The sequence below is a fragment of the Fundulus heteroclitus genome, chromosome 19 (assembly GCF_011125445.2).
Source record: "Fundulus heteroclitus isolate FHET01 chromosome 19, MU-UCD_Fhet_4.1, whole genome shotgun sequence".
NCBI classification, from domain to species: Eukaryota; Metazoa; Chordata; class Actinopteri; order Cyprinodontiformes; family Fundulidae; genus Fundulus; species Fundulus heteroclitus.
The window spans coordinates 6,693,055-6,709,789 of record NC_046379.1 but is presented as its reverse complement, the minus strand read 5'-3'; the positions used below and the strand labels follow the sequence as shown (position 1 = coordinate 6,709,789).

Here is a 16,735-nt window from a genome sequence, read left to right as displayed (position 1 = left end):
GGTGCCCCGTTCCCTTCACAGATGAGAGCAGGATAATTTTGAGCTGATGTGACAGATGTGAACAGGTCTGGAGAAGCTGCAGAGAACAATGCTGGTCTCTGTGGAGGCATATCCATGGATAAACACAGACCTACTGGATAAATAATGGCACCCTGACTGCCATTAGGTATAGGGATGAAATCTCTAAGCTTAGACCCATTTTCAGTCCTTGCAAAAAAAAAAAAAAAAGTATTTGGACTGATTTTGACAAATCTAAAATATTTATCCCCAACAGCAAAGGTGTTAGCAGCTCCAGTTGCAGGAACCTGTTTTTTTGTTTTTTTTAAATTTAAACTATTGGATGCCTATTGGGAGTAATTCTTTAAAAATTACAGCCAACTTTTACTCAGAGAGAGCTTCTCTGCATGGAGGTTCTTATGACAAAACGTTATAAAAACAGATTTTTTTCTGTCCATTATTCATGTAAGATGTAGAGACACGTTGCACATTAAATTGTCTTTTTTTTATTGCAATATATTCGTATCGTGCTTTAACTTGACTTGGTTTTACATTGTTTTGTATGTCAAGATGTGTGGTTGCCCTGGATCGTAGTGATTGGTGGAGCTCCTTTGAGTACTACGGACTTATAAAAAATAAATAAAAAATACAACTTTGGTTTCTGTCTTTGCGTTGTATGTGGTGTGAAAACTGACGTCATTCTTTGCAACCTCTCTGTAAAGCTTTTTTTTTTTTTAAAGATAAATAGAAAAAAAGTTCAAAGCGTCGGTGTTTTTCAGACAGAAATGAAACGTCGGAGTCATGTGACCTGGTCTCACGTGACTCGGCTGTCCATAAAGAGGACACGAGCTCCCAGCCGGAGTAACAACCAAGGACACCATGAATAACATGTAAGCGCTCTGAGTGTTTGTAGTTAGTTTTAGCTGCAGGATGGGAGCTTCGGCTTCGGTTTGTCTGACCTGACCCAGATTGAAAGCCGGCGGGTTAAAGCAGGAATGTGTCTCTGACGGAGGAGATGGAAGTCAATCAGCAACACAGACCGCCCTCGGCTTTTCATCTGTTCAGTTCAAACTTCCGGGTGTGTTTAGGCTGCTGTAAAGTCGCCTAAAGCTCCTTTTTTTTTTTAAATGTAATATTCTCTTTCTCTCCAACAGACTGCTCCTCTTCATCACTCTGTTATTCAGCTCGTTGGTCTCCAGCGGATACCTGGAGTATGACCAAGATGTCCTGTGAGCAAACTCTTCTCAGTTTTTTTTTATTATAATAATAAAGTTCTAACCTCATAGCTAAACATTACTTTTGTTCCCTCCCTGACGTTAAATCGGGCAAATTTCCTGTTTTAGGACGTTTACCAAAATGATTTAGCATTTTCCTAAAGCCAGAGGAATTTTTTTTTATTTTTTTTACTTCCTGCCAATTCAAAAGCTTATATGTTTATGTTTCTGTTTTTAAATATAAACAGATTCTTTAACGTGTCGGCTAATTAGCTCTCATTAGCTGCCTGGCGCAGCACAATTCGTCTCTCAACAAAAATGTATGGATTTGCTCAGAAGACCAAGATGTGATGACAGAAAAGCAGAGGGGATTATGCAAAATAAAAAAATAAAAAATGATGATGCTAAAAGCTCAGCTGTACGAATAATTAGTGTTTTTAAATATTCTAATATCTTGAACTTGTTTCTCTTCAAGGAGCTTATGGCTTTCTGTTTTGTTACATTTTAAAACTGTCCAGGTTTAATAAAGTGTGAGAAACCAATATTAGCCCTTCATGTTATGGAAAGACCCTCTTGATTCATGCAAAAACTAGGGTTTTTATAATCTCAGAAGAGGCCTTCTCACACAGACAGTTGAACATACAACAAATAAAATTTAACAATATATAAAGAAAACACAAACTACACAGCTAATATAAAGTGTAAGTAAATAAGATGCTCAAACCCCCCGAAAACAACAGCAGTATGAATCTGAAATGCAGTCCCACCAACAGTGGACTCTTCTGTTCATCTAAAATGGGTTTAAAAGTTCCCAGCATGCCTGTTCTCTCAGTTTTAGTTCCTTTTGTGGATTATTCTAGAAAACAGGTGATGCATAGTTGAGCCTTTTGTTCCTATTTATGATCCCAGTCTAGAAACAGACATTGGGTGAAATATTTGGGGTTTAGACCCTACTGGGTGTGGTATTTACTCATATGAGGAGGTAACAGCCCACGTAGATATATCTGTGTTTTTATTATCCAGTTTGAAATTCAGCAGAGGTGCGACACATTAAATAATTTATTTGAAGAGGGTTTTTTTTGCCCTTTTTAATTGTATTTTTTAATCTTTTTCTTTTAGGCTCCCGAAGGACTGGACCCATGTTGGTCGAGTAGATCCTTCAGAGGAGGTGGAGCTGACCTTTGCCCTGAAGCAACAGAACCTTGAGCTGCTGGAGGAAACGCTCAGACTGGTGTCTGACCCTGGCTCGGCTCAGTATGGTAGGCCTCTGATGATGCTGCATGATTTATTTATTTATTTTTTAAATACAACTCTGCGCACGCATGTCAAGCCTTATTCTGTCTCCTCCAACAAAAGAGCAAAGTGTGAGACGAATGCTGTATCCTCTGCAGGGAAACATCTGAGTCTGCAGGAAGTCGCCTCCCTCGTGCGTCCCTCTGAGCTCACCCAGAAGGTGGTGCGTCGCTGGCTGCAGGCTCACGGGGTTTCAAACTGCAGGACTGTTCGCACTCAGGACTTTTTACAGTGCACCATGACTGCAGAGTAAGCAGATCTGTTCTTAGCTGCTTTCTTCGCTCGCTTGGGAGTCGACACAGATAAGGGTTGTGGAAAGGCTCTGCTTGCATCATGTGAGAGAGTTCCTCTTTTTGCATTGAATAAGACATTTTTTTAAAATTTGTGAGCCTCAGTTTGCAGAAGCTGAGATTAGAGCTGATAGTTAGCTACCTCATTTAACTGGTTCTGTCACCTTTGGCCGCTGCAGCTCCCATCAAGCGTTTCTGATCGCTGTCAATGAGTCTTTAACATCACTGTGCGGGGATTATGACCCACTCCTCTTTGCAGAATTGCTTTCATTCACATGAGACATTGGCAGGTTTTTCATCTGTTAAATTCATGCTGCTGCATATCTGCATAGATTTAATCCCAGACTTTGACTAGGCCAATCCAAAACCTTTATTTTTTTTTTGAGACATTTAGAGGTGGACGTCTTGGTGTGTTTTGGGTCATTGTTCTGCTTAATAACGCTCAGGCCCTCCCATACCTGCAGCTGTTCACCTGGCGAGTAAATCCAGAAAAAAATCCAATGGTAGGCTGATTTGAGTGTCCCAACTGAATGCAACAACACGGCTACAGATTCAGCAGCGCACTGAGGCTTTGCAAGAAAAGGGTGACACAGAGGCGGTTATATCTACACAAGAGACAAGTTTTTTTCCCCACATTCAAAGTTTCCTTTGAGTTTATTGAAAAGAAACCCCCAGAAAAAGTTGCAAATGAGCGCTCAGTGGTGCCATTAATTGACAATTGCTCCACTTCAGAGACTTTCTTAAAGGGAGGAGGAAACTGATTCAGTTGGACAGGTTTTTATAGCAAAGACCTGTAGATAAGTGAGGAAAGCATGATGGGGCAAAAAAAAAAAACATGCAGGAAATTCAGTTCAGCTCCTCTCCTCCTCAGCATCTTCATACCAGCTTATCTAAAAGGTAAATGTTTTTTTATACTGAACTGTACTTAATAAAACCAGGTTAATAAATTTAGTTTAAAAAAATGTTACAATTTTATATTCAGGATTTGTGTTTTGGCTTTTTCATAAAAGTAGTTGATTGCATGATTTTTTTTTCCAGGGGTCATTTACTTTTTTACTCAGGATCAGAATGATTTGGCTAGCCCCCCCCCCCCCCCCCCTCCACACACACACACACACACACACACGCACACATCATTCAAGACATCATTTGAGAACTGCATTTGTATTCTGGTTATTATTGTCTTTTATTACAATTTGTGAATCGTTTAAGTGTGACAAAAAAAGCCTAAATAAAGAGGCCAAACCCTTTTTCACGCCGCTAAATAAATACATTTGATGTTTGTGGATTTGCGAGCGTCTTTGTGTTTGTTTTGTTTTAAGGGTTGCTGAGGTGCTGCTTCCAGGAAGTAGGTTCCACCGTTACGTCAGAGATAGGCGGTCCATCGTGAGGTCATCAGCTCCATATTCTGTTCATGAAGAGGTTCACCAACATCTGGACTTTGGTACCTTGGCTATAAACTGCTCAGTAGCATTGCACGCTGTGTTTGTAGGTCGGCATCGGTTCTGACGGCCTGTTTTGCTCTCCTATAGTTGGAGGGCTTCACCGTGTCCCACCTAGAGAGAAAGACGTCAGGGTAAAACATCGGCCGTCTAAGGGTGAGGTGCACCTCGGCGTGACTCCAGCCATCCTGAGGGCTCGCTACAATCTAACGGCGGCTGACGTGGGATCCGGTCAGAACAACAGCCAGGCTGTTGCTCAGGTTTGACCCGATGAAGCCTTTTAGTCTGCCAGTAGACGTCTTTAAGGGTCAGCTCTGCTGTTCTGAGCGTTGCTTCACTTCTTCCACTCCTCCTCCTCCCTGCAGTTTTTGGAGCAGTACTACCACCCAGCTGACCTGGCCGAGTTCATGGCGATGTTTGGTCGGACCTTCCCGCACCGCTCTGAGGTGGATCGGGTCGTGGGCACCCAGGGAGGAGGGAAAGCTGGGCTGGAGGCCAGTCTGGACATCGAGTACATCATGAGCACTGGAGCGAACGTCTCCACATGGGTCTTCACCAATCCAGGTCTGCAAGAACACAAAGGCACAAATAATGCCCGCTGCTCCAATTACAGACTTTTAAGAGCACATCACAGCCATGTGGATGGAGACGGCGCTGTGCAAAAGTAAAAAAAAATTGTTTTTTTAAAATGAGGCTGAGTTGTAACCCTTTATAACCTCATTTTGTGCAACAAGCCACTTTTCAACTGGCCCTACCCGACCGTGCCGCGCTCGGTTTTACATGGATCGTGTTTTTCATCTAGTTATGACTGGAAGAGGGAAACCCCTCCTAGAGGTGTGACCTTTAAGCCACCGTCTCACGTCTCGTTTGCGACATTAACACTTCTGCCAGAAATGATACAGAATAAAATTAAGTAAATTATTATAAATAAAAACAGAAATACAAATAATTTTGTTATTGAATATGCAGGAATGTCTTGAATTTTCTTTTTAAGCATAAAATATTCCACAGGGATAAATATCTGGATCACACGTCAGCCTCAACTGATGTTCACGGTTTGTGAAGAGTAAAATTATATTTCGGTTAGACCCACTGGTCCTTAATATTAATGTTGTCGCCTCTCAGTTGTTCCTGTTTGAAAAACCTTCTGGTTTCTCTTCGGCCATTCACTGAAAGAACGTGTGTTCACATCAAAACTCAAGTCGGCTCATTCGGGAATGGACATCCAGACATTTGTAGCTTAAATCCAACAAAAACAAAACAACATAAAAAAAACACTGAAAACGTTAATCTGCACGTAAAAGTGTAGATGATGATAATTCAGCTTTAACATTAAATACTGAACCAATAAAGGGGGGAAAAGGAACAACCAGTTTTTTCATCTAACAGCTGACGTTTTTGCACATTTTAAGTCTTCTTCTTGTTTGTCTCCAGGCCGTCATGAGTCTCAGGAGCCATTCCTCCAGTGGATGGTCCTGCTCAGCAACATGTCTGACCTGCCCTGGGTTCACACCATCAGCTACGGCGACGACGAGGACAGCCTGTCCACCGCCTACATGATGCGCCTCAACACAGAGTTTATGAAGGCGGGCGTCAGGGGCATCTCTCTGCTCTTCGCCTCCGGTCAGTAGCTGCTTAAAAAAAACGTCCAACAAGCCGATCTGCAGCATCAGCAAAACATGAAAGTTGTGGGACGACTTTGATTAGTCATACGGTTATTGGGTAGTCATGTGATGAATGATCTGTGTGACACGTAGTTGTGAAGGAAGTGGGACTTCCTGTTTTTGTAAAATATCTATTGCTGTTTTGCACTTTAACGACACGTAACAGCTTCCCAACCCGTCCTCACAGAAACGGCACATCATAAGTCAACGTGGGATGAATGTTGTTTAAACTGAAACCATGTTAACTAAAAACCTGCACTGAAAGTAACCCAGTATTGCAAAGAGACGCCAGATAGCTTTGGGTTTTGTTACTTTATCTGTGTAATGAAACGCTACGAGCTGCCAGGCATGCGGCGTGGCTACCTGCTGCGTGGCTACCTGCTGCATCGCTGTTCATCTCTCTGGTGTTTCATGTTCAGGTGACAGCGGCGCTGGATGCAGGCACCAGGGGAAGGACAAGAACACGTTCAGGCCCAGTTTTCCTGCCTCCAGGTAGGCCTCCGAGTTCTGAAATTCAACCCATGAACAGCGCCTATTTGTTTATTTCGTCACAATGCAAGCAGAAATGCAGCATGATGGGAGGCAAGTTGGGGAGAAAGTTCTGGTTCAGAGTAAAGCCGGGTTAGATTATAAAACAAAATCCCAAGGCTTCTGTTCAATCGTCCGTACATGGAGAATGGGACGGACCGCCTGGATACCTACCAAGATATGGACGTCCGCCTCTACTGACAGGTCGGGCAAGGAGAGCTCTAATCAAAGAAGTAGCCAAGAGCCCCATTGTAACTCTGGAGGAGCTTCAGGAGCTCAGGTGGAAGAATCTCTTGAAAGAACTATCAGTCTTGCACTCTACAAATCTAACCTATTTATGGAAAAGTGGCAACAGGAAACCTGTTTTTAAAATAAACAGGCAGAAAACCAACTTTTTTTCAGGAAGAAGAGATTAAAACTGGAAATCAGGGGAGGATGGATGGAGTTTAATTCAGGGCACTATTGGAAGAAACCCTGTCAGAGGTTCACCTCCCAGCAGAACCACAGTAAATATACAGTCAGAGCTACAGAGTGGTTTAGATCAGGGCCTAGTCAAAGTCCAGACATCAGTCCAGTTAAGAATGAAGATTGAAGATGATCTCTTTCCAGTCTGGCTGAGCTTGAGCTGTTTCGCAAAGAATGATCAAGCATTCAGTGATGACTTCTAGCTGTAGAGGTCCACAGTCCAACAGAGCCGAGATGAAAGTCCAGTCCTCCAAATCTCTGTTAAAGATGCTTGACCAGAAAAGGGCGGACTACCCCTTCTGGGTCGATCCCTTCCTCAAGCGGAGGTGCTTGCGTGTCTTGGCGTCTTGTTCATAAGTGATGGAACAGGCAGTAACGCGGGCGCTGCTCAGGTCCGTGGTGGTGAATAAAGAGCTGAAACCAAAAGGCAAAGCTCTCCATTTACTGGTCCATCCATGTTCTGACCCTCTCCTATGATCATCGCTTATGGATCGGGGCCGAAAGAACGAGGTTGCTTTTCAGATTCTTAGTCCCACAAAATGCTTAAAACCATCGTATTATTTTCGTATCAGTTTTCACCACTTTGTCGCTCCATGACCCAAATCTGCCAAAAGACAATGAAATCAGTGGTTTGAACATGATAAATATGAACCTTCAAGAAATGTGGCCATTTCTTATGTTAATAAAACGTTAACCAACTTCTGTTATCAAGACGGTTTAAAGTGGCTTTTTCTTTGAGCCCCTATGTGACAACAGTTGGAGGAACGACCTTTAAGAACCCGTTTAAAGTAACGTATGAAGTCACACATTACATCAGTGGAGGAGGCTTCAGCAATGTTTTCAAGATGCCCGACTACCAGGTAAAGATGACACACATACGGCCTTTATACATCTGTTAACTGATGTTTTATGTCAGCGTTATGGTATTTTGGGTTTTTCCATCTTGTTAGGCCAGCGCAGTGGAGGGGTACCTGAAGAGCGTGACGGCGACTCTCCCTCCTCAGTCATACTTTAATACAAGCGGCCGGGCCTACCCAGACATGGCCGCCCTGTCCGATAACTACTGGGTGGTCAGCAACAGGGTGCCCATCCCCTGGGTGTCTGGAACCTCGGTAAAAATAAACCAAACGTCATTAAAGTTTCTGCTAATGAAAAGTAAAGAGGGAAGATTGGAAGATGTCATTTGGCGTATTAAATATTTACAGATGGCTTGAATTCTAAAAGTGCAACTTTACTCATTTGTGTTTTTTATTCCTGACCCTTTCAGGCATCGACTCCTGTGGTTGGAGGCATGCTGTCCCTCATCAACGGCCAGCGTCTGTCGAAGGGCTTGCCTGCGCTCGGCTTCCTCAACCCACGCCTCTACAAACTTAAAGGACAGGGCCTGTTTGACGTGAGTCAGAGCCGTCTAAAGGGCTTTATTTGTCCAGTTTCAAGAATAAGGCCCATTATCTGACGTCCTGAATCCGGCTTCTATCCTTTTTTTTTTTTTTAAGTAACTCTGCATCAAATCCACCTTGCTCGTTCACTCCAAAGCGCTCAAAAGTTTCCATCGACGCTAATCAGGAGTTAGCTGTAATGCTACTGAGGGACAATAGCATTACAGCTAACTCTTGCATGATAATAGAGGTGATGCCTCTACTTTAGCTAAACTGGAAGATCCGCCATTCGAAAGGTAGTAGAGCTGCTGCTTGTCTGCATCGAAAGGAGCCAGTTGAGGTTTAGGTGGCTCCCTTTTGGAGGTTTTCTTGGTGCTTCCTACTGGGTGGAGACCCCAGGGAAGGCCCAGAATTTGCTGGAGGGTCTATATATCCTGTCAAGCCTAGGAGCGCTTTTGTAGCCCCCAGAATGAGGTGGAGGACGTTGTTGGGTTTCTCTCCTGGTCCCGTTTCCCCATGACCTGATCTCAGATAAGCAGAAGACGATGGATGGGAGGCTTGTATTGGACCCGTGGTGAATTTGAAAGCCTTAGCTGTGCAGTTTAATCTTTTCGTCAATGCATTTTCTCGTCTGCTGGCCCATTAAATGGTTTCTGTTGAACAGAGGGTTAGTAAGGGGTGAAGGAGGCCTTCTTTGTCTAAAGAGAAAAGCTAATGCTAACCAGAAGGAGAGGAATGCGGTTTCAGCTTGAAACTCATTCCTAAAAGACTACATTCAGGTGACCAAGTACTCCACTCACACAGCAATGGCTTCTAACGACCCAGGACAGGGATAGGTGGGTCACTGATTAGCATCTGGCAAGTTGCTTAAGTGTGAGTCGTCTGAAATGACAAAGACTCCTGGATAGGTGTCAAAAACCTTTTTCAGAAAACCTGAACGAAAGTCCAGTTGTCTCCAGTTTAAGCCCGTTTGTGGTTTCTATGACGCAGATAACTGAGAATTTTCACAGGTATATTGGAAAGGCTGTCATTGCAGGGATCGGGGAGTGATTACTTCTTGATCTGAAAACTGCCTTTTGTTCTCATGGTCATCTCTGATACTAATATTGCTTGAACTGAAGCGTTTCAGGATTACTAAAAAGCTAAAACAATAAAACTTTACTTTTTTTTTCTTTTCTGGATCATACGTTGACGTTGCGTGCTTTCAGGAAAAAAAGAGACCCTGCAGCTGATTACAGGCCCATTCTTCTCTCCAGGTAACTGAAGGGTGTCACCAGGGCTGTCTGGACGAGCAGGTCCAAGGGAAAGGCTTCTGTGCCGCGCCGTCATGGGACCCCGTCACTGGCTGGGGGACGCCCAACTACCCTGCACTACTGGCTGCCCTGCTGTCTTAGTGAACAGAACCGACCAATCGGAGCTGAAAAAGCACTGACGTACGCTCTGGGGTGCTTGATGCCAAAGGCAGGACAGTGGGAAGGCCATACTCTGAACTGTTGCTGCTGTTTATTTTATTTTTTTATGATCCACATTCAAATTTAAAATGTAAACTCAGTCTGCAGCATAATAACCTTTTATTATTGTTTAAGAGTTGCTGGATCACAGCTGCCAAGGAGTCCCCTTTTTAATGATTAAGTTGGAATTATCAATGCTTTACTGCCTTTTTCTGCATTTAACCACATTTTTACTGAACAGTATTTTCTTAAATATGCAAACTTTTTTCTTTTTTTTTTTAATCGGGGAATCTGTTTAATTTTAGATATGCAAAAATGATCAAAAGATATAAAGAGCAGTTTATTGCACAGCTAAAACGGAAACCTCATAGGTCAGAATACTGCACTGGACACAATTATATCAAATTTTACTTTTCTCTGCAGGGATGGAATAAACCTTTTTAGTTAATCTTGAAATGCAGGCAGTTTGAATTACTTTCACATGATTTAGATGAAACAGGAACACTATTTGTGGCTTAACACTTTTTTTTTTTTTTTTTTTTTTTTTTAAATCATTGTTTTCAACTGCTGCTGCTGTAGCTATAAACAAAATGCACTGTCATATGTGGGTTTTAAAATGATTCAGCAGTTTTACCCACAATGCACCTTTTGTTGCAAAACCACAGATCAGATATGTGGGGGTTTTTTTCTGTGTAAATTAAATTTAAAATGCCAAAGTGTCAGAGCTGTATTGTGTAAGAAAAAACATGCCGAGATAAAGAAAATTAAAGACTTTGATACTTTAAAGGCAAATGTCTGAGTTGTTTTTAACAGCTTACCTGACTGTGCAAAAATCTTTTAGCTTTATTTGTTTTATGTAGTAAATAATGTATGACTGAAATAATTTGAGAAGTGAACGACCACAAAAACTATATTAAAAGGAGCAAATATGGTGTGTGCCTGAATAAATTAAAATGGTGACAATTTATTAGATTCAAAAAGTAAAACTACATCATAAATCATAAGCATTGTTTAAAATTGTGATAACAGTTTACAGCTAAATCGAGCACAAAATACACAAAACGTAAAATGACACCAATAGGTTTATAATACAGAAATAATTTATGACCCATACAAGTGTTGGGAAGATTGAAGTAGAAGCTGTGACTAAATGGTTGTGACATGCAATGGATTTCACTTTTTATCTTCACTTCTAGCAATAAATTGTTTTGTGAAGGTACTTCTCAAGATTGCCCACATCTCTGTATAAACATTTTAGCGGTACTGCGTTGGTCTCATGAGGAATTGAATTGTAACTCATAACCCATAAACAATGTTTAACTTGGTGTGTAATAAGCATAAAGTAGTTTGGCTTAAATTACTGAAATAAGGCAGGTTTACTAAATAAAAAAAAAAACATTTAAACTTGTAAAGATGCTCCAGGAGATTTGGGACCATTAGGCTGGGATGAAAACTAATTTCTTTTGTGAATTCTCACAAGCTCTCCCTGCATCTCGTCTTACTCCAAACAACATTTTTATTACACAACATAACTATGATGTAATTTTGTACCAGTTGCTGAAACGTGAGCGCTGCAGTTAAACAAGCAGGTTGGGATTCGAACCCAGGACCTTCTTGCTGCAAGGCAGTTATTAATTCCAGTAACATTTCATCTGGATAATCGAACGGCACCTAAAGTTCTGCTTTAAACCCAAACCTGGCCCGTTGAAGCCCTCACTCAGCCACAGATTGAGTTTAACTTGGTTAAACGTATGAATACGAAGCATTTCTGAGTTCGATCCCACATCCCAGTTAAATCTGCCCGGAAGTTGTGATGACCTGATTGGTTCAATTATTCACCAGATCTGCAGCCTACTAAAAGAGTTTGACCCCCTGAAAGCACAAATCACACGCTCTGCATCAGTGATGCAATTGTGAGACAATTTAATCAATAACTACTGGGAAAAAAAAAATAAAAAAAAAAAATCACATGATGATCTACATGTGCTGTAGAAAAATAAAAAGCCACTACTGTCCGATCTTCTTCCCAGAAACGGTGGCATGAAGGAGAACAAAGGGAAGTGAAACAAACTTTGAAACCTTGGAGCCTACAGCTGGCGTACGGACCACAAAGATTACATCAAACCGTGTACAATATGCACACGTGGGGAAAAGTAAAAAAAAAAAAACAAGAAGCTGGTGAAGATTAATGCAAATTTACAACCATTTGTGTAAAGGTATAAATAAGGGTTTTCCAGGTGCAGATCCATGGATTAACATCTTCATCAGAAGAAACTCTAAAATATTCCATCCAGGTGGGAGCCGAGGTGTGGGCGGCCGGCTCAAACGGGTCGGTTTGACGCAGCCCCCCCGTCCTCAGACCTCCGTTTATTATCAAAAGCTTCACAAAAAAGGGATTCATCTCTTTTTTTTTTTCATCTTCTATGCAATACAAAGAGTCATGTCACAGAAAAAGCAGTCCAAGCAACATCAAGTCGGTTCATCCGCGCGGCAGGCGGAGCTACAGTCCTCCGGCGCGCCTGCTGGTTCTCACCTCACTGGTTATTTTTGGCTTTGGCGTGTGTGAGGATGTGAGACTTCAGGTTAGTGGACTGTGCAAATTTTTTGTTGCAGCCGTCAAAGGGACACACGTACGGGCGGTCTCCGGTGTGAATCCGCACATGAGTGCGCAGGTTAAAGTCCAGAGAGAAGCGCTTGCCGCATCCCTCAAACGTGCACTGGAGAGACGAAGAGAGAGAGAGAGAAGGTCGATCGGCTGGGTTACTTCAGCCCCACACCTGTCCAGATGTGCATCAGACACACAGAGAGACTCACCTGGAACGGTTTCTCCCCGGTGTGGACCAACTGGTGCCTCTTCAGCTTTGAGCTCTCCACGAACGCCTTGCCGCACTCGGCGCAGACGTGCACGCGAGGCCCGTGGGTGTGCAAATGCTTCCTCATCGCCGAGTTGTCCCTGAACATCTTGGTGCATCCCTGCGGGGGGAAAAACACGATCAGACCCGTTTCTCAGAAACATGCCGTTGATAAGAAACGCGACTCGGGGAACTAGGGCTGGGCGATATGGATTAAAAAATAAATCTCCGATTTTATCATACAAACCCGATTGATAGATTTTTTTCCTCCTTTTTGTTTCATAAAAAGAAATTAAAGAAATTATTTTAAAACCTTGCTTTTATGTCAAGCATTTCATCAGGGAGTTGACCTGAATTCAAAGTGCAACTAAAAACAAGCTGTGAAACATGCTTGTAAAACAAGATGGCAGCCGTGCCATTATAAACAATGAAAATATAACTAAACATTTGCTGCTAGTGGTATTACACATTGAGCTAAGAACAGGCTTCACTGCACATGTGAACTTCAAACTAAGTTAAAAAAAGTAAATAAGTAAATGAAGTACCTCGTATTATGGTAAAAAAAAAGTTTCCACTTAATAATATTTTGACAATACATTTGCCTAAACATATATTCAGCATCACATGCTGTTCTCTTCATGGAAACCCAATGAGTGTATTGGCAAAATAAAATCCAGATTTTCCAAAAATGAAATCTTAAAGAATTGTAAATTCGAATTAATCGATTAAATCGATTTATCGCCCAGCTCTACGGGGAACTGCTGTGCGTGAATCCGACCGGATAACTCACTTTGTGTGGACAGGCTATCGTCCTGGGTGCGTCGTCTTCTTTCACTTTTCTTGGCTTCATCCTGCAGCACAAATTAAAGAGGTAACTATATTTGCATGGAGGTTTAGCGAATGCAGCATATTATAAAGCAACACCAGAGAGGAGCAACGGTGCTGCCTTCACCCTGTGTCTGCATCATGTCACCCTTCCCTGAATTTTCAATTTGTCAATTCTTCGCAGGAGCTCTCACCGTGCAAACTCTGCCAGCTGTTTGGGGTCCGACAGGTCGATGCCTGGGATGCCTCCTGGGGGGAGCTTCTTTCCCGTCATATATTCAGAATAATCCGGAGGGGAGTTCTCCTCGGCGATCTGCTCGTGATCGATGTCCTTCTTGTCGTCTGGGCAAGAAAGAAGCAGGAAATCATCATCAAATCACGTTTTCTGCGATAGGCAACGAGCAAATACTAGATCGGGTTAAGATTTTTAGGATTACGGGTTAGATTAATCAAACTAACCATAAGGATGCATGCTGTAAATTTATTTATAAAAAAATATACAGACATCTTCATAAGGGAACAGGGGAAATGGATCAGTTTGCATCAAACACTCTTGCGTTAAATAATCTATTGAGTAAAAGGCTGGATGGATACATCAATGTTTGACAAATACACACAAAGACACACTTTGAAACCTGCACAGGAAGAATATAAAAAATAAAAAAAAACACTAGAGGTGGTGAAGTTGGGAAAAGGGCAACACAAAAACACTAAAGATCCGGTTTCTGTTACATTTATATTTGTCAGATGTTACACTGATGATCGTTCAAATATAGCCCCAGATTTATTTGCATTGATATCAGTTCAAATCTGCTTTACTGTTTGTCTTCGCAGCTGCACCACCTTGGATTTTGTTATTATTAAACAAATTTAAAAGCAACTGCAGACATCGCAGACGTTTGGGCAGAGGCATTGGCTCATCACAACCATATTGTTGCGATTTTAAACTAATTTGAGACAGTTTTCCTGTACATTTTATACCAATGGCCGGTTCTAAATGCATCTGCTGTGCTCTCTTAAAGTTTGAATTCAAAAACACACTTTGCGAAGTTGTGAAATGACTTGCTTGCTTGCAATTTAAGTAAATCAAGACAATGTGGCAACAGGTAGAAATTTATTTGGGGTACAGTTTGGCAATGGGGCGAACAGTTAATGTTAATTTAATTAAGGGGATACTGTTGTAGGGTTGTTGTTAGCTTACTCTTTGATATAGACCTATTTGGAGTATCAATATTTTATTTAAATTATTTTTATTTTATTATTATTTTAGTGATCAATGGCGTTAATTGTAAAATATGTATTCAATTTTGTGTAAATGTCTTGTGCGTATAGTGTATAATGTGATGAAATAAATTGTATTGTCACGTGGAAGATTAGAGGACCCCAGGAAGAATAGCTTTTATGCTGAAGCTAACGGGGATCCAATTAAAACAAACAAACACGGGACTGTTTATTGCAGCTTTACGGTCGGGAGGATTGCATTATCACTTCATTTCTATCTGCTTTAAATGCGCATTTTAATGGTTTCCTATTATTACGAGATGCCCACACTACTTTATTAATTTCAAAATGCATTTCTTGTGTTTTTTATAGTTTTTCCTAACCCTGTGTTCCTGTGAACCATTTGAATTAAAATGTGTAAAAACGTTTCTCTACAGCTGAACCTCCAGTCTGCTTTTTCTTTCATTTAAACATGATTTATTTTCGGCCCCAGAAGCCGAGGCTTGCGTTCAGAACCCCGAAGCTGTAAAATCCGAGGCGTCCCTGAAAGCGTCCCGTACTGCCGCTAACTGAACTGCGCCACAGCGGCCCAGCGGAGCTAGCTGCTACCGCTCCCCCTGTCGCCGCCATCTTCGTCGGCCAAATAAACGCCATTTTTTCGGGCCGCCATACTTTCTGGACCGGGGAAATATGGCGGCGCCCATTGACACATAAAACATGGCTTCCCATAAAAACAAACACCTTTCAGGGGGGTTTTCGGCCGCCCTGAGCCGTGAAAAGGAGTCCAACAAGCCGAGGACGAGGCCCCGGCTGGGCCCACTCGCAGCGAGAACAAAGCGACATGAGCAGCTTGCAGGAATTCACCGTCAACTCACCTGAAGCCCACATAGTTACTGAAAACTCCCCCTCCAGAGTCTTTATCTGGACCTGCTTCTGCTCCCACTTTCGGCCCATCTCTCCGCCGCCCAAGAAGCTCTTTTTGCCCGCTTTCTTCCCGCTTCCACCCTTCTTAACACGGCCCGCGGACGAGCTTCTCCCGGCCACGGCAACGAGAGTGTGCTCGATGTAGTCCTCCTCGACGGCGGGCACCGGGATCAGGATCTGATCCTCATAGCCGTCCTCCGTGTGCAGTTCGGAGTCGTCCTCCCCGACCACCTCCTCTCGGGTCTGCACCAGGATCACCTCCTGGTGCGGGTGGAGCTGGTGCGGGTCGTCCAGAGGCTGCAGGGCGATCATCTGCTGCTGTTCGCCGTCCTCTCCGACAACTGTCGTCTCGATGGTTTCCACCTCGATTTCATGCAGTTCAACTATTTCTGCTGGCATCTCCGTCCCGTCCGTCTCAATGTACAGGGTGTCTCCGGACGCCATGATAAGCCTGGTTCCCTCTGCCGGTTTATATATCTGTATATAATATTATAGCTGTCACCTCCCCCCCAGTGCTGCTACTTCTCTCCTTCCTTCCACTCCGACAACAACTCTCCACTACTGTGATCTCGTCGCCACAGTGCTCTGGTTCTGAAGTCTCGCGTGGTTTGGATCAACATAAGAGTCAGTGGAGTTTCTGTAGTGTGTTGTAGATGATTTTAATAATATATAATATATGTATAATTTTGCATTATAATTATAAGTAAGTACTAAATCTGCTGTGCATGAGTGGCATGTTACTTGCCCATTTTTTCTTTTTTCTGTACATCCTAAACCGGGTCTGCCTCAATGGTAATTTCACCATGGTGACAATAAAGCCTTCTTGATTGTTATCTTATCTTCTTCTTCTTATTTTATATATATATATATATATATATATATATATATATATATATATATATTTATTTATTTAAATGTGTGTGTGTATATAATTCTTGTTTTATAATATATATAATATATATTGTACATATATATTTAAAAAATATCTTATATATATATATATATATATATATATATATATATATATATATATATATATATATATATATATATATATTATATATATATATAGAGAGAGAGAGAGAGAGAGAGAGAGAGAGAGAGAGAGAGAGAGAGAGAGAGAGAGAGAAAGAGGGAGATAGATAGATAAATAGACAGATATAGATATAATTTTGTTTTAACAAAATACT

The 16,735-nt window shown here is 42.0% G+C and overlaps 2 protein-coding genes across 2 annotated transcripts; one reads left to right on the top strand and one right to left on the bottom strand.

Moving 5' to 3' along the window:
• The first annotated feature begins 798 nt into the window (after nucleotides 1-798).
• On the top strand, nucleotides 799-10,509 carry tpp1 (tripeptidyl peptidase I). The gene is made up of 13 exons (XM_012864549.3): nucleotides 799-887; nucleotides 1,152-1,226; nucleotides 2,331-2,470; nucleotides 2,603-2,753; nucleotides 4,117-4,238; nucleotides 4,327-4,496; nucleotides 4,602-4,800; nucleotides 5,671-5,859; nucleotides 6,320-6,392; nucleotides 7,633-7,753; nucleotides 7,844-8,005; nucleotides 8,161-8,286; nucleotides 9,529-10,509. The coding sequence occupies exons 1-13, from the start codon at nucleotides 877-879 to the stop codon at nucleotides 9,664-9,666; spliced, it is 1,677 nt and encodes a 558-aa protein (XP_012720003.2). The 5' UTR covers nucleotides 799-876; the 3' UTR covers nucleotides 9,667-10,509.
• Nucleotides 10,510-11,219: 710 nt separating this feature from the next.
• Nucleotides 11,220-16,143, bottom strand: yy1a (YY1 transcription factor a). The gene is made up of 5 exons (XM_012864587.3): nucleotides 15,497-16,143; nucleotides 13,595-13,742; nucleotides 13,366-13,426; nucleotides 12,538-12,696; nucleotides 11,220-12,440 (listed from the first exon to the last, which is right to left on the bottom strand). The coding sequence occupies exons 1-5, from the start codon at nucleotides 15,987-15,989 to the stop codon at nucleotides 12,258-12,260; spliced, it is 1,044 nt and encodes a 347-aa protein (XP_012720041.1). The 5' UTR covers nucleotides 15,990-16,143; the 3' UTR covers nucleotides 11,220-12,257.
• Nucleotides 16,144-16,735: the final 592 nt, after the last annotated feature.